Raw genomic sequence first — 27,627 nt, forward strand, 5'->3', positions numbered from 1 at the left:
TATCCAATAGCACCTTGATGTTATGAAGCAGCTTTTCACAACATTCCTCCAGCTTCCAGCTAATCTTGAAACAATAACCTTCTGAGGGTAAGTTAAGCTGAAAGACTGCAGTGGGCCCAAAATTACATGCTGGCCTTCTGTGTCTGAGTGAAAGTTTTGAATCCAGTCATGTTAGGTCCTAGTCCTATACTCTAACCACTACGGCACACTAGAATGTAGCTATTCTAATGTGAGAAAACAAAAGCAGAGACAACCACAGTAACACAGTATCAGAGGTTCTCTCACCTATACAAATCAATTAATTATTCATATATTCAGACAGTAATCATACCTTTGTTTATATTATGGCTAGCACATCTATTGAACAAGAGCACAGATCTACTAGTCAGAGTAATTAAATCTCAGTGTACAGCTAAAGGGACAGAAATTGAATCTGAACTATAGAAATGTTTTGAATCACAACATAACACATTCTACAGCCTGTGCCTGTAAATATTTGCAGTCTGATAAAAATGTCTATGTTTATAACAGTTATGTTTATAACACCTTCCTTATGAGGAGAGGCTGCAGCGTTTGGGACTCTTTAGTTTGGAGAGGAGACGGCTGAGGGGGGATATGACTGAAGTCTATAAAATTATGCATGGGATAGAAAATGTTGACAGAGAGAAATTTTTCTCTCTTTCTCACAATACTAGAACCAGGGGGCATTCATTGAAAATGCTGGGGGGAAGATTTAGGACTAATAAAAGGAAACACTTCTTCACGCAACGTGTGATTGGTGTTTGGAATATGCTGCCACAGGAGGTGGTGATGGCCACTAACCTGGATAGCTTTAAAAAGGGCTTGGACAGATTTATGGAGGAGAAGTCAATCTATGGCTACCAATCTTGATCCTCCTTGATCTCAGATTGCAAATGCCTTAGCAGACCAGGTGCTCAGGAGCAGCAGCAGCAAAAGGCCATTGCTTTCACATTCTGCACGTGAGCTCCCAAAGGCACCTGGTGGGCCACTGCGAGTAGCAGAATGCTGGACTAGATGGACTCTGGTCTGATCCAGCAGGCTAGTTCTTATGTTCTTATGTTCTTATAACAGAAAACCTGAAGTAGGATTTGTAGAAATCCACTTAGAATGATCACTGAACAATGTACTGAATATATTTAATATGAAAGTGGTCATCTTGGGGATATGGATGAATAAAAGAAGAAATTAAACTGAAATGAAGGATGATAATCAGACCAATATCCGGCTGCTTTTGATTTCTGGTGCATGATTTTAAGAGTGGCATGAGGAAATCTTCCTATAACAACCTTTCATATCCACCAGAGAAGCCAATCCCCAGACTTCAGTGTCCTGGAGCATCAAATGTAGCAGTGGAAAGCAAGAACTTGAAAAGTCCCCTTGTACGTCCTACAACATTAGGATGCATTTAAGAACAGCATGTTTTTCAAATACATGAATCATAAAATGAACTGTACCAGCCCTAAAGAAATATATAGCCAGTACAGGTTTAAAGAATAACTGCACGTCTGTAGCTCTCATCCATTTCTGTAGGGTACGTGCAGCAGAACTTCCTGATGGAGAGTGGCTTTCTTCAGATTTCTGTATTTCTTATATGTAAGGCATTACTGAATAAATTTTTAAAAGGGAACTTAAAATTAGGATTACAGATACTGAAGAACAAAAAGTCACCCATACTGGATAAGTATTTAGATGAAAACATAGATGAACGGCAGGGGGAAAAATTGTTCTGTAAACGCTGTGAACAATGTATATTGAAAACTTCATCATGATAACCCAAAATGCTCAATGAACCAGCACCAACACATTTTTAGCACATTCAAAGACATCTAAGAATATAAAATCATACTGAACTGCTGATTTATATTACTTAACAAATCATCTTACCGGATGTGAGGCTTTATATTATGACAATGAGGCGATTGTGATGTCAAAGGTACAGGATGGGATGAAGGAATCTTATACTCATCATCTTCTACATGTTCCCTTGGTTTCTCAGGGAGGGGATTTACAACAGAAACAGGACACCTCAGGATAAAAATATATCAAGTCTAGGTAAATCTTTATAGAAAACAGATGTATGTATATAATACTTAATCATGAACAACAACTCTGTAAGGTAAATTAGGTTGAGCTATTTGACTCAAAATTAGCCAACAGCAGTGATTTCATATAGTTAAGATTACATACACACAATTTAACAAAAATTTCAGCCATCTTCCTATTCTATTTCTAAGGTATGGGGGTTATCCTGTTAGATTATGCAAAATTATGAGATTATTGAGAGCATTAAATGCTTAATCTTTATGAATCCATTTTATCTTCAGCAGATGTTCCATAACAGTGAAAGATACAACACAGACATTTAAGAATTTGAGTCAGATTATATTCCTCAAAGTTTTCCTTTGACCTTTTTTCCCTCTAAACTAAGGCCCAGATATCCAGTCTTTTCTCATAGGAAAGATGCTCCCTTGATCATCTATGTTGTTCACTTCTGTACTTTTTTTCAGCTCTGCAACATCTTTCTTGAGATACAATGACCAGAACTGTACAGTAGATTCCAAACAAGGTTACATCATGACCATATACAAGGACATTACAATATTTGCCATTTTAGTCTCAATCCCTTCCCTAATAATTCCCGGGATGGAGTTTGCTTTTTTTCTCTGCAGCCACTCACAGACATTTTCATTGAGCTACCTGCTATAGCCCCATGGTCTCTTTCACTCTTGGTCTCAGCCAGCTATAACCAATTTTAAAATTTATTTATGTAATTTACACTTCACTTTTCGCTCCAACAGGGAACCCAAAGCAGCTCACATCATCACCATCACCTCCATTTTATACTTCTGTTGCTATGTGAAATAGTATAGTCTGTCTCTTCAATCTTCTCTACATGTCTAGTCCAGACTGTATCACCTCCCGGGCATCATTGAAACTTGTTACACCTCACTTTGTTCTTAGTAAAACGAGGCTTCCAGATTCTTGCTACTAAGGATAACTTCACACTACCAAGTAAATCGTGTCCAGGACATCAGATTTTCCTAACAATCTTGCTTTATGTACTGTCTAAACTCTGCTTTAGTTGACTATGGCATGCAGACATTTATCTAGTAGGAAGACCTAAGCTTCTGGAGGCTCAGAGAAATCAGCAGCATATTAATGACACCCACTTCCCAAGCTGTGAATGATCTCATTTAACAGCCATGTATTAGACAGCATCTGGAAAAGAGGACCGTGACACTAGATGCTCCACATCCTACACACAATATTCTAGACTTCCAGCCGTGACTGCAAATTCGTTCCGATAAGAGAAGATTGAAATCATTTCTTTTTATCCCATTCAATCTTTATATCTGCTATGAAAGAATGGTACAATGCAATACAAAGTTATACTCCCCACCCAACAATTTCTGTCTACACAGGGGGCTCAAAGTATGTTTTCTGACATAATTCAAGGTGCTAGTCAAAATGAGGGAAAGTGTTCCTACTACCGGTAACTATCATGGGAAAGTTAAATCATGTACAACATTAAAGTGAAATCCTTCAACTATAAAATGCATCTGTTCTTAAATAAACCATAATATTCATTTCTTTCACACAAAAGATATGAGAATTAAAAACAAGTGTGAAACAAAAATCAGGTTTTATTGGCAGAATAACTGAAGACAGATCTCCAGGAAAGAGCTATGAAACTGAATCAGAGCCTTTTTTGCAATGTAATATTTAACCACCTTCTGTAGAGGGAGCCAAAGGACATCATATACTTAAACTACAAGTTCTTCATGCCTCTTGCATTTACCCCAGTTCAAACACAAAATATTTTAAAGTGACCGGTCCTAATTCAGGAAACGAGGATCTCAGTTGCAGATGGATTTCTGATCATACGGAGCCTCTTAAGACTCCTTATGATTGATTATACATAACATTGAATGTTGACTTAACTTGTTTTAAACAAGTTGAAAGCTATAGCCAGAAAGTTTATGGTTTTAAGCCTAGTCTGAGAACTGAGGTTGAAAAGAGGACGGTTCTCAGCCCTGGTAAGTTAGTAAAGCTGGTTCATGCAATCTCATTCTGTTAATACACATCAAATTAGTCTGGTTATGGGTTAGCAAAGCAGAGCTGAGTGGAACACCATCTACAGATTATGGAGAAAGGCAATATAGCAGGATGGCTTCAGTAAGCAAAAACCTGGTTTTTCCATACATCTTCTTTACATTTAACTAGCTTAAGAAAATGCATCAAAAGTAAAAACATCTAGAGTTCAGTATGTCTGAACTGGTTAGAAACATGACTTATTCTGTCAACTATGATTTATTTAGGTATCACATATTTTATCCTAAGAAAAGCTCCTGCTGGATTGAACCAATAGTCCAGCAAGTTCCTTGCAATGGCTAACCAAACAGAAAGTTTACAAGCAGGTGATGAATACAACAGCCTCCTGCTGCCATCGCTCCACAGCAATCTGTGTTCACAAGTATACTGCTTCTGAACATGCATATTTCATCTAACCATCAATGCATGTTAGCTATCTTCCCCAAATTGGGCAGCACCCTTTTAAAACACTCAAGTTAGACGCCAACACTCTACATCTTGAGGCAGTTGATTCCATAATTATGCACTCACTACCCCACCTTAAAATATTTGTACCCTACCTTTCCTCTCGTGACTCAATGAAACTTCCTTTTGTCTGCATCGACTGTCCATCAAGCTCATTGCGTCACCTCAAGTGTTAGAGGAGGGTATTCCATCCATTTTGCCTGCACCATCTATAATTTTATAAACCTTAACTATGACACCCTTTAGCCATCTTTCTTTATATATTAAAGACTCAATCTGCCCTTTCTTTATAAGAAATCTGTTGAATAAAAATAAAAGTTATCTAGGCGTCTTCCGCACATGCAGAACAATGCACTCTCAATCCACTTTCACAATTGTTTGCAAGTGGATTTTGCTATTCCACACAGTAAAATCCAGCTGCAAAGTGCATTGAAAGTGGATTGAAAGTGCATTATTCTGCAAGTGTGGAAAGGGCCCTAGTCTAGCATTCTGTGTGACATGGTATCTCTAGAAACATGCACATAAGGCATGATCCCAATGACAACTAGACAGAATCAATATTTCCCCACTCTTCGGATGATTGGCACTAGTAAAATTAGAGGTTTGTGTGCAAAGCTTGATGTAGAAGTTGATGTCATCCACACCTGTAACTTTTAATTCTGGTACATCTATTTCACCATTCAATATAGAGAAGAGTAAGTTTTTATACCCCACTTTTCTCTCCTGAAGGAGTTTCAAAGTAGTTTGTAATAGCCTTCTCCTGTCACAACAGGCACCATGTGATGTAAGTGGAGCTGAGAAAGTTCTGAGAGAACGGTGACTAGCCCAAGACCACTCAGCAGGTTCATGTACACAAGTGGGGAAAGATACCTGGTTCTCTAGGTATGAGTCCATCACTCTTAACCACTAAATCACATACGATCAGCTCGTAAAGCCATACCATGTGACCTACTGGCTGAACTACTAGCCCAACTGCATACAGTTAGCTTATTTATTGTCACATTTATACTTTATTCTTTCTCCAAAGAGCTCAGGGCCCTCTTTATCCCTACAGTCCTGTTAGAATTATTATTATTATTATTTATTCAATTTCTATACCGCCCGATCCCCAAAGGTGTAATTACTCTCTATTTCTCTATAGCCTACTCACAGGACTCATGGTAACAAGGGTTTCATGCCCACACTTCCCTATTCCATGTCCAGCTACGATAAGGTGACCAGATGGTCACCTTTCCATCCCGAGACGGGGAAGCGGCTGTGCGTGCCAAGCGCTGCTATCAAGAGAGTCATAGCACACGAGGTGCTTTTGCAGCCATTGCCGCTTTAAATCGCCGTCACTCTTCGTGACAGGGCGGCAAACGGCAAGCAAGCCTCAGAAGCACGCGCTGTTGATTCTGGGCGGGCTTGTCCACTTCTGTGACAAGCAAGCGGCAAACCAAGCAAGCCCCAGAAGCCCGCTACATCGACGAATCTAAGCTATGTAGAGCAAAAGGCAGCCTTTTGCACGGCGCTCCCTGGTCAGGAAACAGGGAAGCGACCCAAAAGCCTTCTGGGGTGCTTCCCTGTTTCCTGACTGGGGAGCACCACCGCAAAAGGCAGTGTGCTGCTGGGGCCATTGTCCGTAATCGGGACAATGACATAAGCCCAGCGGGACGCGGGACACTCTACGGAAAAGTGTGAGTGTCCCGCAAAAATAGGGTCGGATGGTCACCCTAAGCTACGACCAGTACTGACAATCCCATTTATTCCATTAATCAGTATTATTCGATATATAGCTGCATTATTGTACTGGATACAAAACTCATATAAAAGAACTACCCAAAAACTGTGCTTTGTGATAAAACTGAGCAATTTAGTATATTAAAAGAGTGGCCTTCTGAATCTTCATATCAAGATAGAGGCATTCTTATATTTGCAAAACTGAGACTCATTTGGTAGCAAATTGGGGACACGGATAAACAATGAGATATTATAATAATACTTACTGACTACACAAGGAGGTCATTGAAATCTAAAGACACTGGGACAGTTTCAGCAAAAGGAAGAGTCTAAAATCAACAAAACCTGGCTGCCAGTACTAAAAAACACCAAAATGAAAAAGTAGAGATTCAAATGCAACTACAAATTAACTTCTCCTGTACACATGGTAATGAAAGTGCAAATGAACTCCATGCAGACACACGCAAATGCACCTGACCTCCTCACAGACACACCTATGAAGTGCACAAAACATATATTCCACCACCATACTCCACACACTTACATGACATTCCTCTGAAGAAGCCGGTCATAGAAGCAGATGAAATGTTAGGAGCAAAAACAACCAGACCACAGGGACACAAACTGGGGAACACACTACAGCCTATTAGGAGTGTCTTTCAATTTTATTAGTTTCACAGGGCATCCTTGATATACAACACATTCAGTGCTTTTAACTATTTTGATGGGTGTACTTCAATTACCATCCTCACTTTGAAATCTAACATATAACCCTACTGTCATTTGTAATGTCTTCAACTGGTTTAAACCTGTTCAATAGTTTTAATAGATTTTCAGTCATAAATAATTAACAATTTATATATCTAATTCTGAACATAATCCCAGAGCACAGATCAAAAAAATCCACTCAATATGGCTAGGTTCAGAAAGAAGGGACTAATCCGCCAACGGGGAAACCCACAAATGTGATGAAAAACCCCATCGTATTTTTTAAAAATGAGTTTTACAAACCATAAATAAATATGTGCGTGTTTTCAAAAAGGTTGTAACACGAACAGAAAATGCTGAATGAAGTCTCACAAGTGTCTCAAGATTTCAGCAGCGGCCTGGCTGAAGATGGTTTCCAACAGAAACCTTGTCCCACATACTTTCTGGAACAAGCTGCTGCTGCCGCCTCTGCCCCCAGCCAGGTGATGAGGAAGGGGGCTTCTAGGTCTCAAGCAGAAAGCATCTCTGGCGTGTTATCTCTAAGATCTCCCATCACACACAATCAACTAGCTTGCAGAGACTGGAGGAAAAGAGGATAAAGTGCATCCTGTGTGCTTTCAGTTCCAAGTCTCCCCACCCACTTAGCCAGCTGATTTTGGATGGCAAGAGCTTGGAAAGGAAAACACATCTAGCACAATGTATGTTCCCACCTCCTCCCACTATCTGGCCACTTATATAGCAGGGGTGGGATGGTCCCTCCGCTGACAAGTTATCATTACTAATACTGTGACTAGGATTCCACAGCCTGTCAGGGCAAACTACTGACTGTCTCCAACCTCCCCAGTTCTCCTCTACTCACAACAGATATTTCTGACTACTGGAAAGTTTACTCCTGGGTTCACATGATCTATGTTGCAGGGGAAACTAGACAAGGGCAAAAATGTCTCTCTTGCCTCTTTCATGAGAGGAGTGTCATGGTTGGTACTGCACGCCTGTACTAAATTAAAGATCTATTTTTACTTACAGGATTTCTATCCTGCTTTATTGTTCTTAAGAGCTCTCAAGTTAGAATATAATATAACTGCAAAATATAAGTGCCAATAATAAGTATCAGCAAAAAAAAAAGCACTAAGAAGAAGTAGCAATAACTGACAGCATTCGAAACACTTAATTGCAAGGAACAATCAGCTTTCAAAGCCCTTCAAAATAAACATGTTTTTCCTTGATGAATTCATTCTGTCATGTAAGGGATGACAGAAAACACAAAAGATATATCAATTTTTACAAAATGCACATTCAACAGTATGTTAAATGCCTCATACCTTTCAAGGAGAAACCCAATCATAATCCCCTGAATGATACAGTTTAGTTATAACTAATGTGTAAACATATACGATAGCTCCCATTTCCAAAAAGTAAACAACACTGATTTTTCAGACTATTAAGAAAATATAAAGGCAGTCCAATATTTTATATATTTACATTTTATAGCTTTATACATTGTCCCTGAATTCAACAGTGACTTATATTGCAAATTTATATTTCTAGATCTACAATTTGACTTCAAATGTTAGTTTTTAATTGTTTTACAATTAGCTTGAGCCAAAGTTCCCAATCCCTTATTCTTTATGGTGAGTAACTACCATTGGAACAACAACTCTGTTAATGTTTCTTTGCTGACCACTACCATTATCTGCTGCTCAGATCTACTGGTTTTAAAGCATTTTACAGATTTTAAAACATTTTACAGAACAATTTGGTATGTAGACAGCTATTATATAATTACTACACTATTTTGTCTTACATTTGAATAAGAGAAAACTCATCATATTATGGAAACTTCTTAAGCCATCAAAGGAAGTTTAACAGGGAAAACAAAATGAAAAAGCTCCACACAGTGTTTTACATCTTATGTAAAGTTAGCAAGATGACTGGCTACCTCACTGAACAGCTCAGCACCTCATATGAAAAATTGACTTAACACTGCAGGAATTGATTCAAAACAAATGGGAAAAGCACAGGCCACATTATGGCCAGAGGGAAACCAAGATAAAAGTGTGACCAGTGGAAGATAGAGAAAGCATACTAATGAGCCCAAGAAAACACTTCTTTGAGATGCATAATAATGAAGTGCTTTCCTAAGCTCATTAGTATGCATTTTCCCAAAGTTCCCTTTTGCCTTTGACTAATAGCTGAGAGGGTAGGCTGAGTCTTTTTCTATGAAATTAAGGAACAAAGTATACGGCCCTTTTTCAAATATAAAAAGCAAGCCTTGGGACCCAATCCAGTGGGGACTAGAATGGGACTTTCTTTTTCCTGGCAAAGTTGCTACCCTTTGGAGTTGTTTCTGCTAGTGTAAAGCAGCAGCTGCTAATTTGGTCATTTCTTCCTATCCTGCAGTTCTACCAGCTGTATTTGGATTTTGGAAAGAGTGCACCAGACATATAAAAGGCACCTTTTTGTCACACATTATTTCTGGTTTCCTACCACACTTATTCGTAAGTATTACCCAATGCATTCTCCTCTATAAATAAAAAATGAAACTCCTGTTATTCAACCTGCTTATGGCTAGGAGTTGCAATACAACCAATTTCAAACAGAACATACTGACTTTCATTATTGCTTCATATATTAAGTTTAATATATGATTTTTCAAACAATGCAACATCTTTTCTATTTAAAAAACCTATTAAAAGGTTGAAGAATTAACTACAGCAAACTCAGTTCCTCATAAGTTAAGGTATGATCAGTGCTCTTGATTTTAAACTTACTTCATATTAGGCAGGGCAGCACCAATTGAAGGAGGGGGTGAGAGCCGAACTGGTACATCATATTCTTCATTTCCTAGATGGCCATTTGAAAATACCTGCAAGATACATATGACTTTAATTCGACAGTATTATAATTGTCTCAGCTTTCAGGAATAAAGTGAAACTTCCGATATAAGGAATTATCTATGAAGGATAGTCAAAGAATTTTGCTCAGAAATCCTGTTTTGTCTGCTACTACTGCAAGCTTCAACAGCAGCAACTACAAGGGGGGTTTACAGCCACAAGGCAGATGTGTCCCTAAGCCCTAGAGCAGCTATTAAGTCAGGGTGGTTAATCCCAGGGCACTTCAGATGTGTTCATGGACTACACTAAGTTCCCCCTGCCAGCATGGCCAATTGGCCATGCTGGCAGGGGCTGATGGGAATTTTAGTCCATGAACATCTGGAGTGCCATAGGTTGGTCACCCCTGTACTAAGTCAACAGATGCATAACGGGGTGGGTGGGTGGGTTGTGGTGCGCATGAGCCCCAGGTGGTCATTGGGGAGGGCACAAGAGGAGCCCACATCCCAATTTATCTAGCCTGGCCTCATGGCCAGGAAATAAGTTAATCTTAATTTTAAAGCAACTAGAAACTGTGTGGCTATGGTGGTGGTAATAAGTGGCCCACGTTCCCTGCCCCCACTGGAAAAAAAGTTCTGCTTGCCTGAAAGTAAATTTATCTCAATTTTACAGAAACCAGAAGGTTCTTTTCTTCTTTTTTTGGAGTGACAAGGAAGAAAGAAGCAGCCAATCTTCTCCCCAGACACTGAAACTCTCTCCCTTCCCCTTTTCTCTCCCTTTTCCCCCTTTCTTTCCTTTCCCCACTTTATCTCTCCCCTCTTTCTTTCTGGATGGAGGATACATTATTGCATAGTTTGTGAGTACTGTGTGAGAACAAGATCTTGGGTATAGGTGGATGTAACGGGGGGTGCTTATATTCAAGGGCGAGGGAGATATATTATCCCAACACTAGCCACCAATTGTAACGGGGACGTGTGGCCTACAATCAAGGTTCCCACTAAACTGACCAGTGGGGTTTCCTTGGCCGCCCAAAATATCCCAGGCTAGTGTTCAGGGATCTTCTTTTTACTCTGCTGCCACCATAAAAGAGAAGGAACTAGAAATAAAAAAAAAATTGCCGCTGGCTGCCAAATATATTACAGGACCCCACCTCACATTCACTCTTGGTCTGAGGGGAATGTCCTTCGGAGTCCCACATACAAAAATGGAGGGAACTCAAAAATTGGCTGGGATTCTAGTTTCTCAGACAGGCATTCTTCAACCTCTCACACACAAACGCAGGCTGGCACGAGGGTAACTTGAACATAACGAATGAAATTTATTTTGAAAACAAAAGAAAGGCTTCTTAAACTGGCTCAGAGAGGTACTAACGCTTGATGGTTTCAGATAGCTTTTCACTTAAAAGTTACAGAGCTTCAGTTGTTATTTAGGTTTCACACACATACACAGACACACACAGGTGTCTCTTCAGAAACGACTTGGCTTTTATACACTTTGCTTTTCCTCACAGACAGACACTAGTCCTTTCTGATCCACAACCCACTGAATACACACACACCCAGTCTATGCCCTGTGAGATTCTGGCATACAAAGTCTCCCTCTCTCTCACTACTCCCAAACTGGCCTCACTGCCACTGGATTGGGCTTTTCCCAGACTGGTGTTGTACAGGGGCAGGACAGACTCCTAGGTCGGGTCAGTGTCTATTGACAAGCCTCTGGCCGGCGCTTCGCTCTGCACCAAAAAGCCAGTGCCTTCCTTTCTCTCACAAGCTTCCTTCGCTTGAGGAGAGTGAGGAGAGTCACTAGAATCCTGCCAGCTATCTGAGCTGGACCAGAATTCCTTTACACCAGAGACAGAGCGGTGAGACTTCATTCCACAGACTCTGCTCTCAACTGAACACGAGCTGTTCTCTTCAGAACTCTCCACAAAGAACTGTCTGACAGGCTCTCTGTGTCTTTCTGTTTATCTAGCAGCGTTTTAGCACCCCCTTACATTGGCCAGGGGCAACAGTACCTTCCATCAACCAATCACCTTGCTTTTATTTAAATTAGGGGGGGGGGGGCTGCCATACTGTTACTGTCACCCAGGCCTCTTTAAGCAGGCCTGCTTCACACCAGCCCTTCAGGGTGGGGCAAGTCCGTTAAAGTGGACATTATGTTAAATATGAGCAGTCAGTGTGATGCAGCGACAAAAAAAGGCTAATGCAATCTTGGGGTGTATCAACAGGGTTTTCACAAGACGCTGGGGAGGGACACCGCTTGAGACCTTGCCCCAGGTGCAATCTTCTGTAGAAATGCTCCTGTAAACAAACTGCGATGAAGACAGGATTACAGCATTCAGAGCAACTTTACAGTAACCAGAAGCTAATTCTATGTAGAAAACACTGTCATTATTAAGGGTAAAAAGAAAAAGAAAAAAATAACAGCACTCCAGCTAGTGAAAAATTGTGTTCAACTGGGATGCATAATTAAACTTGTGTACCTTGGCACCTTCTAAAGGCATATCATGACGTCTGTGTTTTCGCAGAAATCCTGGGTCAGAACTCATTCGACAGTGCCTTCCATTCATATTTGAGCTTGCTGTGAGTCCAGGTTTTGGTGAAGCTTCACCCCCTACTATTCGACATCCAACCATTTGATTTGTTCCACACACCTCTCTGAGGCACCAGGCTTCAAGTGGCATAGGCTGGTCTCTGCAAGGCACGCTTTCAGGATGATGCATGTGTCTACTTAATCTGTTATCTGGTGGAACGGGAGGGGGCCTTTCTGGTGGAGGTGGGGGAGGATCACGCACAGGTGGTGGTGGTGCAGGAAGAGGCTTGTCCTGTTTCCTCACCATGCATGGAGAACACTAGAAGGGTAAAACAAAGCAATACATCCTTAATAATATATGTCACAAATAAGTACACAGTAGCCACGTGATTTCCCCCATCCCAACTAAACAGGTCTGAAAGGATTGGGAACATTAAGGAAACATCTCTCCAGTTACAAAAAATGCTGACAATATTTTTCAAACCCAGAATAGTACTCTAATTTTACTTATTGCTAGATGAGTTTAATAGTTGGGAAAATAGAAAGATACAGAAAATATTCCTTTTGTGAATTGCAAGGTCAGATGATGAATCAAGGAATGAGCTGTAACTGTAATATTTATAGCCAGAAGAGTGTGAGAGTCACTGTTCAATTCATAGCTCACATATCAGTGCACATTTTTACTACAAAGTAATTATCAGAATTTGAGTATAAGCAATTAAAAGTTGAAAGTTTATTTACCTAAAAATTATTTTTAAGACTTTAAAACACATAAAACACAATGAGGGATATGAAGAATGCCTTATGGATTCCCAAGAAGAAGAAGCATAGCCAGTTCCCTGTATACTGAATCGTGTTCATCATCATGATGTCTGTACTCACTGTTAGGACCAGCAACACAAATTGTTCACTGCCAATTTAAATGACGGAGTTAATTTAAAATATGATAGCACTGAGGACACATTTTATGTACTTCAGCCGTTTAAGCATCATGCAACTAAAATGAAATTTAATTTGTAAATAGAACTGTCAAGTTTGAATGCAAAATGCTGATAAAATAAACTGCGTTTATCACTGAATACACACACAGTTTTCAATTAAAATCTAATTTTATTTTGTGTACCCAAACATAACCAAATAGCCCGTTGGTATTACAAGGAACATTGTTTATTTACTTGATTTATGCCCCATCTTCTCCCCAATGGGGACCCAAAGCAGCTTATATCAATCCCTTTGCCTTCATTTTACCTTTACAACCACCCTGTGAAGCAGGTGAGGCTGAGTGTGTGCAACTGGCCCATGGCCACCCAGACAGCTTCCACAACAGAATGAGGATTTGAACTTGGGTCTCCCAGTTTCTACTTTGACACTAACCACTACAGCACACTACTGCAGTTTCTTTGGCTGCTGGCTATCCTCATAGCTTTACGGTAAGCACATTCTGTTCTCTAAAATACCATTCTTCCTTAAGGAATGGAAGTTTGCTGCAACCTAAAAATACCACAAAAGTCTAAAATCTCTCATATTTTACCGCCTAATCTGTACAATTTAGACATTACATCATAAATCGAGAATAAGGATCAATAACCCTTTTATCTATGTACAAGTTAGATACTTGTAAAAATTAAGAAAATTTCTATCACTTTTTTTGGAAATCAGAATTTATTTAACAGCTTGTTTACTGGCATTCTTGCACCAATTCTGGGGTTTCAAACAGCAAGGTAAATGGTAAGGTTATGAGGGTAATACAATTAGAAAGGTATTCAATATTCAGTCTAAAATACGTTTTGCTATATTTTACTCCCAGAGATCTGTCACATAACACTGCAGCAGATCTTCAGGATAGCTATTTTTAATACCACCCCTGGGTACATCTCAACCAAAGAATGGGCTATGTGGATAGAAGGGAACTGCAGAAGGAAACTAAGTCTTTCCTGTTCACTGCAAACTCTGCAAAGCAATATTTGTATATTTTAATATGGACATTCCAACTGTCAAAAGTAATCCATACCATTTTATAGTTAAGAAAGGCTGAAGGAAAGGAACTTGTTTTTCTTTATCAAACATACAATAGTTTGGACATGGGCATATAGGTTCTCACTATTAATGTTTCTGACTTGTACCACATCTCAGTCTTTATGAGGCAAGGGTTTGGAAGGTAAGCTGCAGTAGGGAGTTGGAGAAGCCCCCAGCGTGAACATGAGAACAACAACTGTGAGTTTTTTGTATCTAATCTGCTTTTCTTTGAAGAATGTTACAAACCTTACAACCAAATAAAGCTTACCTTTGGTGAACTGGTAGGGCTGGCGCAAGGGGATCGAGCAACACCTTTCTGAATGAGATCCAGTCGAGGAGGCACTGGTGGAAGGTTAAGATGAGGCCCTTGCAGAGGATCAGGAAGAGGTTTTCTTCTTTGTGCAAGTGGAGAAGATCCTGGGGATGTCACAGGGGAATTCTGCCTTTCATTACACTTTAAAAGGAAGGAAATCTTACTATTAGTTAGACAGTAAGAGAATATGTAATTTTCATTGTAGTATGTAAATTCCATATTTGAACAATACCTGGCATATTCACAATACCATTAATTTCCACAATTAGTCTTCACAATTCCATCCAGTTATCTTTCTGTGGAAGGCACTGACAAATTTGGATCTTACCTTTGTCCTCCATCTACACAGTCATTCTTTCCAACCCCAGAAGGGATGATTCCAGGGGTCACAAAACCCATGTGAACTAATAGCCATATGAGTTGAGGTAGAACATTGAGGGTGCGAAGGGCAAAAAGCTTGCTCAGTGGAAGAGAACAAGGGGGAAATATTTAATCCTGGAGCCAGGGTTCACTGACTCTAGAACATCTGCTGTTGTGCTTGGATAGTCAAGTCTGAAGAATAAAAGACAGAGGCTAACTTTCATAGCTGATCTATGAGAACTGGCAATGCCTGCTTTTCTTAAGTTATATAGTGAGTCATACATTATGAAGCTTGTTAAAAAAACAAATTTAAAACAGTCATTTAACTGCAGTCTGCTACCAAGCTAGAACGTGAACATATATTTTGTCTAACAATGCACTGCTGAAATACAGTCTCTGTCCCTCCGAGTTATCTGTGCCCTGAAAACATCTCAGGAAATAGCACAAGAGTTTTAAAAGAAACACATTTTAGTTCTGGCTACTAGTTGTTGCATAATGCAGGTAGAGGAAACAGTTCAGAAGGACTGTGCCTAAGATATTTGGGGTTTTAACACCAAAAATCTCAGCAAGGGTGAAGTCGGTGTATGAGAACAGTGAGTTCAGGTACATCAGTAACTGCAGTTGTGAAATCATCAGCCAATTGTACACAAGGTATCTGCTGTGCGATGCAGGCAAATTTACGCTGTGCAAGATTTCTTGTATGGATGTATTTCCTCAAGCCCGCTTTCACTTTCTATTTCCCTGGGGCAACTTCTATCATGACTTTAATTTGCTTCATCACCAGAGCAGGACAGATTTGCCAGTGAGCACAGCTTTGCTCAGGACATCTTCCTCCCTCGACCCACAGTCAGCCTTCCCACTGATCTCTGTGGATACACCTTCCCCCTCACCCCCCCTTCCATGTTGCCACCTGCTTCAAGTCATAAAACCAAAGCTCACTCAGATGGGCTTAGGCAAAACATACTAACCTCTAATTCTCACATTGATATATTGAGATAGTGATATATCAATAACATAGAGAGCGTGGAAATAACAAGTCTCTCTGTCCTCCAGCAGCAGCAGGAAGTTTGTGTAAGTTTGAAGCCGAAGGGGAAAGAATATCAGCTCTAGAATGGTCCTTCTTTGGTCCAGGGAATTGCTTTGCCTCTTTCATTGCCCGGTGGGGGGGGGGGAGATTATTTTATCAATATGAGTGATAAAATATCAATTATAAGGTATCAATTATAAGATATCAATATAAGTGCAGCTTTAAGGGCTAAGCCAGAATCCTGAGATCTGTAATGAGGTATCTGCCTTTAAGGATTAGTTGATGGGTGGAGTTAAGAAAACCAGGCCCAGGACAGTTCTCTGAAGAAAAGCTTCATGACAGAAGTGAGTGCCTCCTTGTGTGTAAACAGAGAAACACAAGGAGAGCCCAATACAAGCCCACTGTGCAAAGAAGAACCCAGAGGTAAGTGTTCCATGCATAATGGGCCATACACACACCTTTGAGAAATGTGCCCAAAAGATAAACTGTATTGAATTTGTACCAGAATTTAAGTTATTCAAACAGGTTATCCTTAACTATTTTATAAAAATCACAAATGGAAAACATATATACAAACTCTAAACAACATCAGCAGATGTGTTTTGTCACCTATTTGAACTAAATGTACAGCATATCTACCCACAGGACAATGTAGCAACCTAGAGGATTCTTATGAACAAATACTAGAATTAAGTGAAAGGAGATTCAGTAAACTGAAATGCTTCCTGTCAAATCTGCATTCAACAATATCTAAAGCCTGACTTTAACAGAAATGAAAGAAATCTTGCCAGAATACTAGACACTGATGAAGTATTCTCCATATTAGTAAACATAAAAGCCCATAGAAATGGAAAATGAGCACTTCAGCTGGTAATTTAATAAGGTAATAGCTAAAACAATGTTTTGTTAAAATACCACTCTTTCTGCACATTTGATTGATTCCATGGAGCATTTTCTCTGATCGGAGCAATTCCTTATGCTCCTGAACACCTTTTTATGCTGTTTTGATGGTGGTAGTGGGGGTTTCCACATCCTCCAGGAGCAGCATTTAGGGGGAAAGTCTAAACTAGTGGTGGCGAACCTACGGCACGCGTGCCAGAGATGGTACTCAGAGCCCTCTCTGTGGGCACGTGCGCACAGAGTTCATCATGTGGGGGGCAGAAAATCATCCCTAACACACATCTAAGCTGGCCTGAGAAGCTGGGCATGACATGCGCGCACCGCGGAGAGCAGGTAGAACTCGGCTGGGAGGGCTGGTGCCTGTGCTTACTCTTTTACCTGGGAGTAAGCTCAGTTGCTGGCAATGGGGCTTGATTCTGAGTAAACCCTCCTAGGGTCGTGATTCACCCGTTCAAAGTGTTGCACAGTTGCTTCAAAGCAAAACCACCAACTACTACCAAGCTTACTCCTGGGTAACGCGCGCCTTGGAGCCAACCATTTTTTCTTAACAAAAACCTCAGCATTCAGGTTAAATTGTCGTGTTGGGACTTTGCGATAAATAAGTGAGTTCTGGGTTTCAGTTTGGGCAATCGGACTTGAAAAGGTTCACCATCACTGGTCTAAACTATCTCTACACTATTTTTATGACCTTCAACTATTCATTTTGCAAAAATGTGATTTTTGCCTGTCGCTATTTGTTTGATCCAGAAAAGATATTATGGTAAAATATATGGTAAAAAAAAAAGAGGGGGGTGTCATAACTTTTTCCTACTGAAAATTAATTATGGTCTCATAACTTTTTCCTACTGAAAATTAATTATGGTCTTAGTACTTGAACACAAAACCCCAAATGCAGTGCTGCAACTGAGGTCTGAAGTGCTATGCTTAAAATAGCTGCCACTTTTCTATTTGTGAGACATTATGTTTTAATCTGTGTCAATTAAAGACATCTTTTGAAGCTAGTCCATATTTCTACTGTACAGAACAGAGTCACCAATGATTTGTTGTCATAAAGATGCATCACTAAAATCAGAATGAGTTAAGGAAAATTTATAGAAAGCAACTTAGATAAACATTTGAACCCACATTTTACAATAGTTCTCTTTGACATGCAGAAGGCTGGCAATATGGTCACTCAAAATAAAATGTCACCACCATTAAGAATGAACAAATACAGCTCATATAAGTTTGCCAGCAATTCAAGGAAATTGGAGGAGGGAAAAAAGAATCCTTTATACCTAAGGTCATTTGGTCATGATTCATTAAACACATGCTTACTCATCCTGCTGCTCATGATAAATATCTGCTTTCAGTCTGGCTGACTTCTCATAACTATTTATGAGGATAACAGTTTGAATCAAGACAGTTCTGGCCCAGTGAGAGGAAACCATTAAATCTGAGGATTGTAGGACACCCCCCCCCCCCGACAAAGCTGCTTTTCACATAATTCAGTTGTAGAATCTGTAGCTATGAAACATGATTTGAAACTATTAAGCACTGCACAGAAAAACTTCTAATGGGACTCCAATTTCCCTCTCCGTTTTGTAAAAGCAATACCTTTTCTTTTAAAGTTAAAATTCTATTTTCAACCAGTCAAAAGTCTGTCACACCAGAAGCGTTGAAGTGTAACTCTATCTTTTGATATGGCTTTGTTTATTAACTTCCAGGTAGTAATGCATACATAGCTAACGTTGGTTTGTTCATCAGAAAATAACAATAATATGACTGTTACACAAAATTAAATCGCTGTCTGAAGGAGTGAAAAGTGTTCAAAATTTGGCAGTTTCATTACAGTCATTTGTAAAATATAACATGTTAACACAATAGGCTAAGAGAATTAGGTTAGACAAAATGATAGAAAGAATATGACAGTAAAAGGAAATTAAACATTGGCTAACTAAATCTAGGCTCTTATCGGGAATTGAGCAAATATTTGACACTGCTCAGAAACACCAAATACAAAAGTCAATCTATGGAGATAATCAATGTTTTAATTTTGCAAGCTATTGTAACCCCCATGCCCAGAATGGGTTGGCCCAGAATGGGTTGACCCAGTAAGGGGGTGGAGACTCAGAGCAGCAGAAAGGCTGAAAGAGCTCTTTGCAGAAGACAAGGCTACCAGACTCGGACCTTGATTTCTATAAGCCCTTAACACCTTGTTAAGGATTTTCTTTTGTGGTTGTAATGGGTGAGAGTTCTCCTGGAGACCTTCATCATGTTGCAACCTGTTCATCAAGCCCTTGGAGTCTTCAGGAGCCAGCCAACTTGCAAAGAAGAATTTGGACTTGGCAGTATCAGTAGACTGTAACTAGAAGGACTTGAAATACAACCTGAACAAAACCTTGAATTGTAATGTTAAATGTTGATGTTTTAAAAGTGTTAATTGTAAAGAAAAGTAAACCATTTTGTTGTTTAAAATTGTTGTTGCAACTCATTCCAAGTTACTGTCCCCACAGAACTCCACAAGCTGAGGTTACAAATGGTTTCAACGCAAGTCATGGAAGTGAGATTGCAAATATAAATTGCTTGCAATGGAAGTGTGCAGCAAGTTGGGGTTTGATCCCCCATATAACTGTTTCTTCTGGTTATGTGATGTAAGTTCAAGAGATGTTGCTATGTGAATTTGAAATAACATGATTCTGTTTGGCAGTTGCATGAAGGAGGGGATTCCAGTTGCAACCCCCCCATCCCTTCTTCTGCAAACTAATTGGCTGAATCGCAACATTTTTTGCTGGAAAGTTTTGCAAACTTCCAGTGCCAAGTAAGCTAAGTTTGGAACAGTTGGAAATCCCTGCAAGGGAAAGACAATGTTCTGCATTCAGCTGCACCAAAATGTGGTTCCTCTCCTAAGTACAGGAGGAGTTCTGGGGAAATCATTGTGCAAGGATTTCAAGAGTTGCATTGTAAATACTGTCGAGATGAGAGAATTTTTAGTGGGGGAGAATGTAACGCCAATGCCCAGAATGGGTTGGCCCAGAATGGGTTGACCCAGTAAGGGGGTGGAGACTCAGAGCAGCAGAAAGGCTGAAAGAGCTCTTTGCAGAAGACAAGGCTACCAGACTCGGACCTTGATTTCTATAAGCCCTTAACACCTTGTTAAGGGTTTTCTTTTGTGGTTGTAATGGGTGAGAGTTCTCCTGGAGACCTTCATCATGTTGCAACCTGTTCATCAAGCCCTTGGAGTCTTCAGGAGCCAGCCAACTTGCAAAGAAGAATTTGGACTTGGCAGTATCAGTAGACTGTAACTAGAAGGACTTGAAATGCAACCTGAACAAAACCTTTAATTGTAATGTTAAATGTTGATGTTTTAAAAGTGTTAATTGTAAAGAAAAGTAAACCATTTTGTTGTTTAAAAATTGTTGTTGCAACTCATTCCAAGTACTGCCCCACAGAACCCACAAGCTGAGGTTACACTATCATTTAAGAATATTCCATATTTAGATAAAAGTGTAAATTTATTCAAGCTCAATGAATTATTTCTGTAGGAGCCCTCTTGATCCTTCCATGATCCTCTGATTAAATATAGTCAGAGTCTGTTCAAGTATGTGGATCTGGTATGAGCCTTCGCTTGGCCTGTGTTGGACTGCTACCTATAGTTATTAGCTGTGATGCTTTAATGGCGCATCTTTAGAGTAAGCATGATAGTGAACATCAGACACTAAGACCTATTTATTATACCATGGGAGAATATTGCAGATTCTATTATTTCACAAAGGCCCCTTCCGCACACGCAAAATAATGTGTTTTCAAACCACTTTCACAACTGTTTGCAAGGGGATTTTGCCATTCCGCACAGCTTCAATGAGCACTGAAAGCAGTTTGAAAGTGCATTATTCTGCATGTGCGGAATGAGCCTTAGAAATACATTTGAGACAAATACGTACCTTTCGCACAGAAGCTAGCCGACTCATCATTAAAGACTCTTCTCTGTCATCATCATCATCCAAGTCAAGCATGGGTATACTAAAGCTATCCATAATGCTGCAGCACCTGGTGTTTTCATCCCTGGGATCAAAGGGATCAACAATGATCGGCTCAGTTCCTTTTATTTCACAGCGGCAGAAAGGACACCCTTGACCATCAGATTCCTGCATGTGAATGAAAAACACCACCCTAAATTAATGAGCATGATTTCTTTAATAAGGGCACTTTGATGCACTAAAAAGCACCTGGGATAAAGAAAATACATTAATAGAATTTACAGAAGTATGCCTTTCAATCTCACTCTTACATGATTCATCACAGCAGCAAAAGGAATTTCACAGAAAACAAAACAATAAGGCTCTTACAAAAGCCAAATGAATAGTTACATTATAAAAAATACCACCTTGTACGATACAACTTTGTCTTCTAGGCTTGCTGCTCTATGCCAGTTCAGATACAGTGCTGAGATCATGATTGCCATTGATATTTCACACCAGTTAGAATCTTTTCTGTTTGGGAGAACTCCAGGAAATCTGGCCAAGAGCTTTTCATATCAATGGATTTCCACTAACAACTCTAAGCAATAGCTTTCAAAATGTCATACTTGTTTACCTTGTAGATGTACATCATTAGGACTGCATTACTAAATTCTTCAGGGAATATGAGAATTTATCTCCCAATCTGAATTACCTTTTTTTTAACAATTTGATTTGAGCAGAACAAAAACAAAGACAAACTGAATGCATCCATCAATTATCCATATGGCAAACAATTCCCATTTCAGTATAGTCCTAGTATGAAATAGAGTGCGCAGAGGGATGGATGCCTTTAATGGCGAACTGGTGTATTATTTACAGGCAGCAAACACCGCCCAGAGCCCCCCGGGGATGGGGCGGTATAAAAGTTTAAATAATAAATAAATAAAAACCTATTTGATTTTTGTTTTAAGTTAAAAGAAACAATCAGCGCAACCATAACCAGCAGCATCACAGACTAATAAAAGGAGATATCTTTTTTGAAGATTATAGTATTTGACAACTGTGTTGTGTCATTATTGAATACCAGTTCCCATTCATACTCAAAAACGAAGTTGCAGAAAGAATGTTACTCTCCACGACTCCGTATCTTCAAGGCCAGCTCCATATTTTGGGGTGCTCTCAACATTATTCCCTTAGCCTCTTCCCTCTCCTCCAGTAATTAGTCCTTGCTCACCACTAAAATGGCATGTGAGCTGACATCAAGGAAAAAAGCCAACCCCAGCTGTAATCAGAAACAGATGAAATATGACAGCCATTTAAAATTGAAGTGGGTCTGCTTCTATGGGGCACACAGAGATTTTAAAAAATCAATTCCCCTCAGCCGAGAGTGGTAAGCTGAAGTACTACAGTCAAAGCTCTATTAATGATCCTGACATGGGTCAGTTTCAAGTAGCCGACTTATGGCTGACTCAGCTTTTCATCCTTCCAAGGTCAGTAAAATGAGTACCCAGCTTGCAGGGAGTGAAGTGAAGGAAACTGGGGAAGACAGTGGTAAACCACCTTCAAAACAATGTCTGCCTAGTAAGTGTCTAGATGTGATGTTATCCAATAGGTCAGTAATGAGCCGGTACCATGTTTCCCAGAAAATAAGACAGGGTCTTATATTAATTTTTGCTCCAAAAGATGCGTTAGGGCTTATTTTCAGGGGATGTGTTATTTTTTCCCCATGATTTTGCACCCCCCATGTGACCAGATCAGCTGCGCCGGGGAATCAGTAACTAGGGCTTATTTTTGGAGTAGGGCTTATATTTCAAGCATCCTCCAAAAATCCCAAAAAAGTATGCTAGGGCTTATTTTCGGGGTAGGTCTTATTTTCAGGAAAACAGGGACTTACATGAGGATTACCTTTACCATTTATTTCAATTATAAATCTTTCAGTCTTCAAAATGCATTTAATAAATATAGTATGCTCATTACTGATATTAACTAAAATTCTAATGAAACAATTACTGAAAAATCAGTTATTTCAGTTCTTATTACTAGCTAGACAGCCAATGTGGTGTAGTGGTTAATACTAGTAGATTCTAATCTTGAGAACTGGGTTTGATTCCCCACATGAATGGTGGACTCTTATCTGGTGAACTGGATTTGTTTCCCATGCCTACATCTGAAGCCTGCTGGGTGACCTTGGACTAGTCACAGTTCTTCAGAACTCTCTTGGCCCTACCGACCTCACAAAGTATCTGCTATGGGGAGAGGAAGGGAAGGCATTGTAAGCTGCTTTGAGACTTCTTACAGGAGAGAGAAGCAGGGTTTAAATCCAAACTATTCTCTTTTTTTCATCTCAACTATAAGAAGGAACTTGACTCATTTATGAGCAGAGTAGAAATGGATCAGGAATAGTAAAAATGCTGATGTGTCCTAATATGTGGCTGTCACAAAATTCTCCTTTGGTGGAAGTGTTCATTCTGGATTTCACAATTGTGTTGTGTGGGCATGCTGAATTTACCTGCAGGCCAGGCCAAGGACAGAAGCAATCTCATCACCAGTTACTCTCTTAGAAGAAGTCACCAACTAAATGAAAACATGATTGCTACCTGCAACTTTGCTTAATCTATTTGTGGGCCCTTCCTTCCACTTTAAAATACATCTGATTCTGTGAAAGTTCAAAGAATGAGCAATGACTCAACGTGCATAACACAGTAAAATGTTGTCCATATATATAGAAAAAGCTACCACCAGAATCAAGCAGTAGTAGGTATATTTATACATGTGCATTTTAATAAAAGGAACCACACAGATTCTTCTAATTAATCACACAATAAAGCAAAATGTTCAGAACAAATTGACCTTCAACATAAAATATCTTGAATAATGAGTTTTGCATTCACTACAGATGAAATAGCTTATTTTATTTAACAACACAGATGTTTCTCTATGAGAAAAAGAGCACTTGCAATCTCTCCTTAGGCATGTCTAATGAGCCATTGTGACAGCAATTAAACACTAACCACTGGCAAGTCTGTAACAACTGACACTGCTACAGAATGATCCCTTCGTCAATTCATTAATTATACAGAAGTTAAATTTGCAACAAAGTTTGATTAAATAGGAAATGGCTGCTAATGAAAGAAAAGCCCAGAGCTCTGTATTTTATTAGCTTGTGACGAATTTACTGTCCTGTTAAAATGGAAGATTTTAAAGTTTTGTTGGGGCCAAATTCTCTCCCTCCAATGCATCTGGGCTTTTATCTTATTACTTGTTTTTACAGCTGCTGCTGAGAGAGAGAGCACAGACTGCAATCTATCAGTGGTATTGGGAGGGAGAGGATATTTTATCAAAAACAGAAACGAAATTCCTTTCTAGATATCACTAGTAACGAACTAGAAATCTATTCTGAAAATTCTACAGACATGAATGGAGAAACTATTAAGTTTTGTAAGACTAACAGCTCAATCCATAGCCTGAGTCAGCTGGGGATGCTGCTGCTGCCACACTGCCACCTCCAGAGGGCTTTCCATTGGCGGGAAGGGGCAGAAAAAGCAAAAAACAAAAACAAAAAACCAAACAACCCAAACAAACCCATCACCAGAAAGCCTTCTATAGGCCTAAATGGACTTACATCGCCACAAAAGGATTAAAGATTAAGGTACCTGGTCAATGACAAAGCTGTTTGAGGAAGCAACCTGTCCTAGAAAAGTTGCATGCAGCTGGAACGAGCTTGTCAGGGAAGTCGTCATATCATATCCTACAGTCGGACTCCTCTGAAGAATGTACAACCTTTTATCAGGTGTAGTAGGTAACTTTTAGGGAAAAGAACCCCACAAGTTCTTTTCCCTACAAGTTACTAAAAAAAACATTCTCTCCCTCACATGCATGCACTGCCATCTTCTTTTCCATCTTCTTTAATTTTTAAATAGCTTTCTTGAAGAAATCAAGCCCTTTTCATGCAAACCACACTTTTCAGCTACCAAGCATGTTTTGATTTGCGCCATGAAGCAACAGTGTTCAGACTACACAGGCTGTAACAAACAACAGCTTCTTATCTGGCACCCTGGGTGAAGCTATCAAGAATATGATTAAAAGGAACTGGGCTCTGATCTTCCATTATGAAAAACATATGCCAATACGAGTAGGAAACTTACACGTTTCAAAGTTTATTCCTAAATTTTATGACAGAACACAAGAATTTTTTATTCAGTATTTTTTAAAAAAATAGAAAGCGAAATAACCTAAATTGATTAATTGTGATTGACAGAGGTGAAAAGTTGTATGACAGACAACCTACCTGCCATGCAGTAAGGCAGGAAGTGCACATCAGATGTCCACAAGGTTCAATCTTCACATCTTTGTCGTTCTCTGCACAAATTTTACAAAGTTGGAATGTAGAACCCATTTCACAATACAATTCATACTGTTCCTGAAACAAGAGAATGCAATAAGTGGTTTCACAAGATGACTTGTTAATGTGGAATGTGTTCAGAATACCTGACTTGTTTTTTTTAAGGTGTACCCTGTACTATGAAGCAAAGTTTTGAAAACATTTAAGTGGTACAAATCAGATATTACACAAGCTGTATATGTATGAGTAAGTATTCAAGTTCACTATATGCATTAGAAATCCCACGTACAGAATATCAGCATTTTAAACATTTGCATTTGTCATCATTTAAATTAAGGTGCTAATTTTAAAAAATACATTCTGGGAAACAGCAGGAGGAAGAAGAGGATGTACTTGGAATAAAGGTTGCAATCTACTGATGGATATAAATTTTCTTAGAGCTGTAACGTAAGTCTGATTACCACCAAGAAATCAGTTTGTAGCGTCTTTTACATAAAATCATGGTTCCTCCCCCCCTCCCAATTTAAGAACTACTGCTCTCTTCTTATGTAACCCTAATCTCACAGAAGCCTCAAACTGTCAACAGCAGAGACAGTAGATATTTCAGCTACCATATATACTCGCATGTAAGTCGAGTTTTTCAGCCCTTTTTTAGGTTGAAAAATGCCCCCCTCGACTTATACGCGGGTCCCTGCGGAGCCGCAGCGCTTACTCGCAGGTCGTTCCCCTCACTAACTCATGCTTTCTTTCTTGCAGGCTCTAAGTCTAAAGCTTGGCTTCAGGGAAGCTGCCGCTCGAGGCAGCCTATCTCTATGGTTTTCTTTAAAGTGCAATCCTCCAGCATTTTTTTTAACTACCTTACTAAAAGTTTGGAATTTGAGTGCATGATCTGCAGTCAGAATGAACTGGTAATATACACCATACCTGGGTAACTTTTATGTGATCGTGCGGTGTGGGTTCACATAGTCCTGTCAAATCAGGGTTATAACTTCGTCCATCTGGGTACAGATAGCTAGATTGCAAATAAATAATATTTGAAACGTTAGTTGTGTGTCTTGATGCTAAAGTTAATAAATTTCAGTTGATGAAGTAGCAGCAACAGTACAGAAACTCAAAGTGCTAACACCTTTCAGAAACAATCGAACGAAACTGGTTGTTGTGGGCATTCCAGGCTGAGTGGCTGTGGTATGGTAGATCATGGCCACACAGCCCAGAAAGCCCACAACAAACCAGTTGAGTCCAGCTGTGAAAACCTTCGACAAATCAAATGAAAATTGATAAAACGCCCACAAAATCACTAGACCACATGAGTGTATCATAATGCTGCTCAAAACTATTATCATCAAGCATTTACATACTTTAAAGGGATTCTCAGATATTCAAAGTGAAATGATTTTCCTCTGCTCTAAATATCAAAGCTTCTTTCCCTCCCCCAATAAATTCTTTCCATTTCCAGTTCTTCCTGACATCAACAACTTCATTGCAAGATCAATATTTAAGCTGATTTCTATATGTACCATCAACATACACTCCACTTTGAATTTGGGTTGGATGCTAAAATCATACCTGTTTAAGCTCTATCATGTGCTCACTTTGCTGTTTAGATCAGTTAAAGATGCCACATAAAATCATGTTCCTGAACTAGAGAGACAAACTTACAATTCTCACCGTTGCCAGTGAACATTACTGCCCGGGATAGCTCCCTCTGATTCAAACGGATAATCTAAGCTCCCCACCCCTTCCTACTTCTACATTCAATATGAGACTCCTACTTTAGACCCAGAGAAGCAAAGAAGAGCAGAAACAGAAACAAGATGGAGACTTCGGTTGGGCCTGCTTGGGCTCTTAAGGAGGCAGTGTGATTGAAGGTGCAATGGGGGAAAGGTGGCTGCTTCTCCCGCAATATGAGATTGTGGAGGAAGAACGTGAGGGTATTTCTCCTGATGAACTAAACAATGAGCTTCCTGAGAGGCAACCATAAAATCAATTGTTTATAGCTACAAGTACCAGCATGACGCTAGGAGAGTATCCTATCCCCTCTGCTTCATCTTCTCCAATCCTGCCAGTTGCAAGCCCAAGCAACAGACAATGTATGCTCGGAGCAAGAATACATTAGTCCAGATGGCTGAACTAACAATGGTATTTGAAATAAAAAACATGGACGACCTCACTGAAGAGTGGCTGGGCTGCTTCCACTGAAAGCTGGATGCAGCTTTCCATCCAGGTGCAAACTGGAACCAGATGTGAATCCTTACAACCATCAAAGACTGCACTGTACTTCTTGGTTACTTTCTGCCATGCGTGGTGTGTGTCTGTGTATATGTACACAAATATTTTTGTGCATGAAAAGTTTATAGGCA

General features: G+C 39.6%; 1 protein-coding gene across 3 annotated transcripts in view; it reads right to left on the reverse strand.

Annotated features, from left to right (window-relative positions):
• CBLB (Cbl proto-oncogene B) overlaps positions 1–27,627 on the reverse strand; it is an 85,003-nt gene that overhangs the window by 12,506 nt on the left and 44,870 nt on the right. For all 3 annotated transcript variants that reach the window (XM_048493603.1, XM_048493602.1, XM_048493604.1), the window contains 7 exons: positions 26,192–26,279; positions 25,214–25,345; positions 20,908–21,111; positions 14,653–14,838; positions 12,319–12,687; positions 9,777–9,871; positions 1,906–2,046 (listed from right to left, as the gene is read on the reverse strand). In XM_048493603.1, coding sequence (XP_048349560.1) covers positions 1,906–2,046; positions 9,777–9,871; positions 12,319–12,687; positions 14,653–14,838; positions 20,908–21,111; positions 25,214–25,345; positions 26,192–26,279 — 1,215 coding nt within the window. The remainder of the gene's footprint in view (positions 1–1,905; positions 2,047–9,776; positions 9,872–12,318; positions 12,688–14,652; positions 14,839–20,907; positions 21,112–25,213; positions 25,346–26,191; positions 26,280–27,627) is intronic.

The sequence above is a fragment of the Sphaerodactylus townsendi genome, linkage group LG04 (assembly GCF_021028975.2).
Source record: "Sphaerodactylus townsendi isolate TG3544 linkage group LG04, MPM_Stown_v2.3, whole genome shotgun sequence".
Taxonomy (NCBI): domain Eukaryota; kingdom Metazoa; phylum Chordata; class Lepidosauria; order Squamata; family Sphaerodactylidae; genus Sphaerodactylus; species Sphaerodactylus townsendi.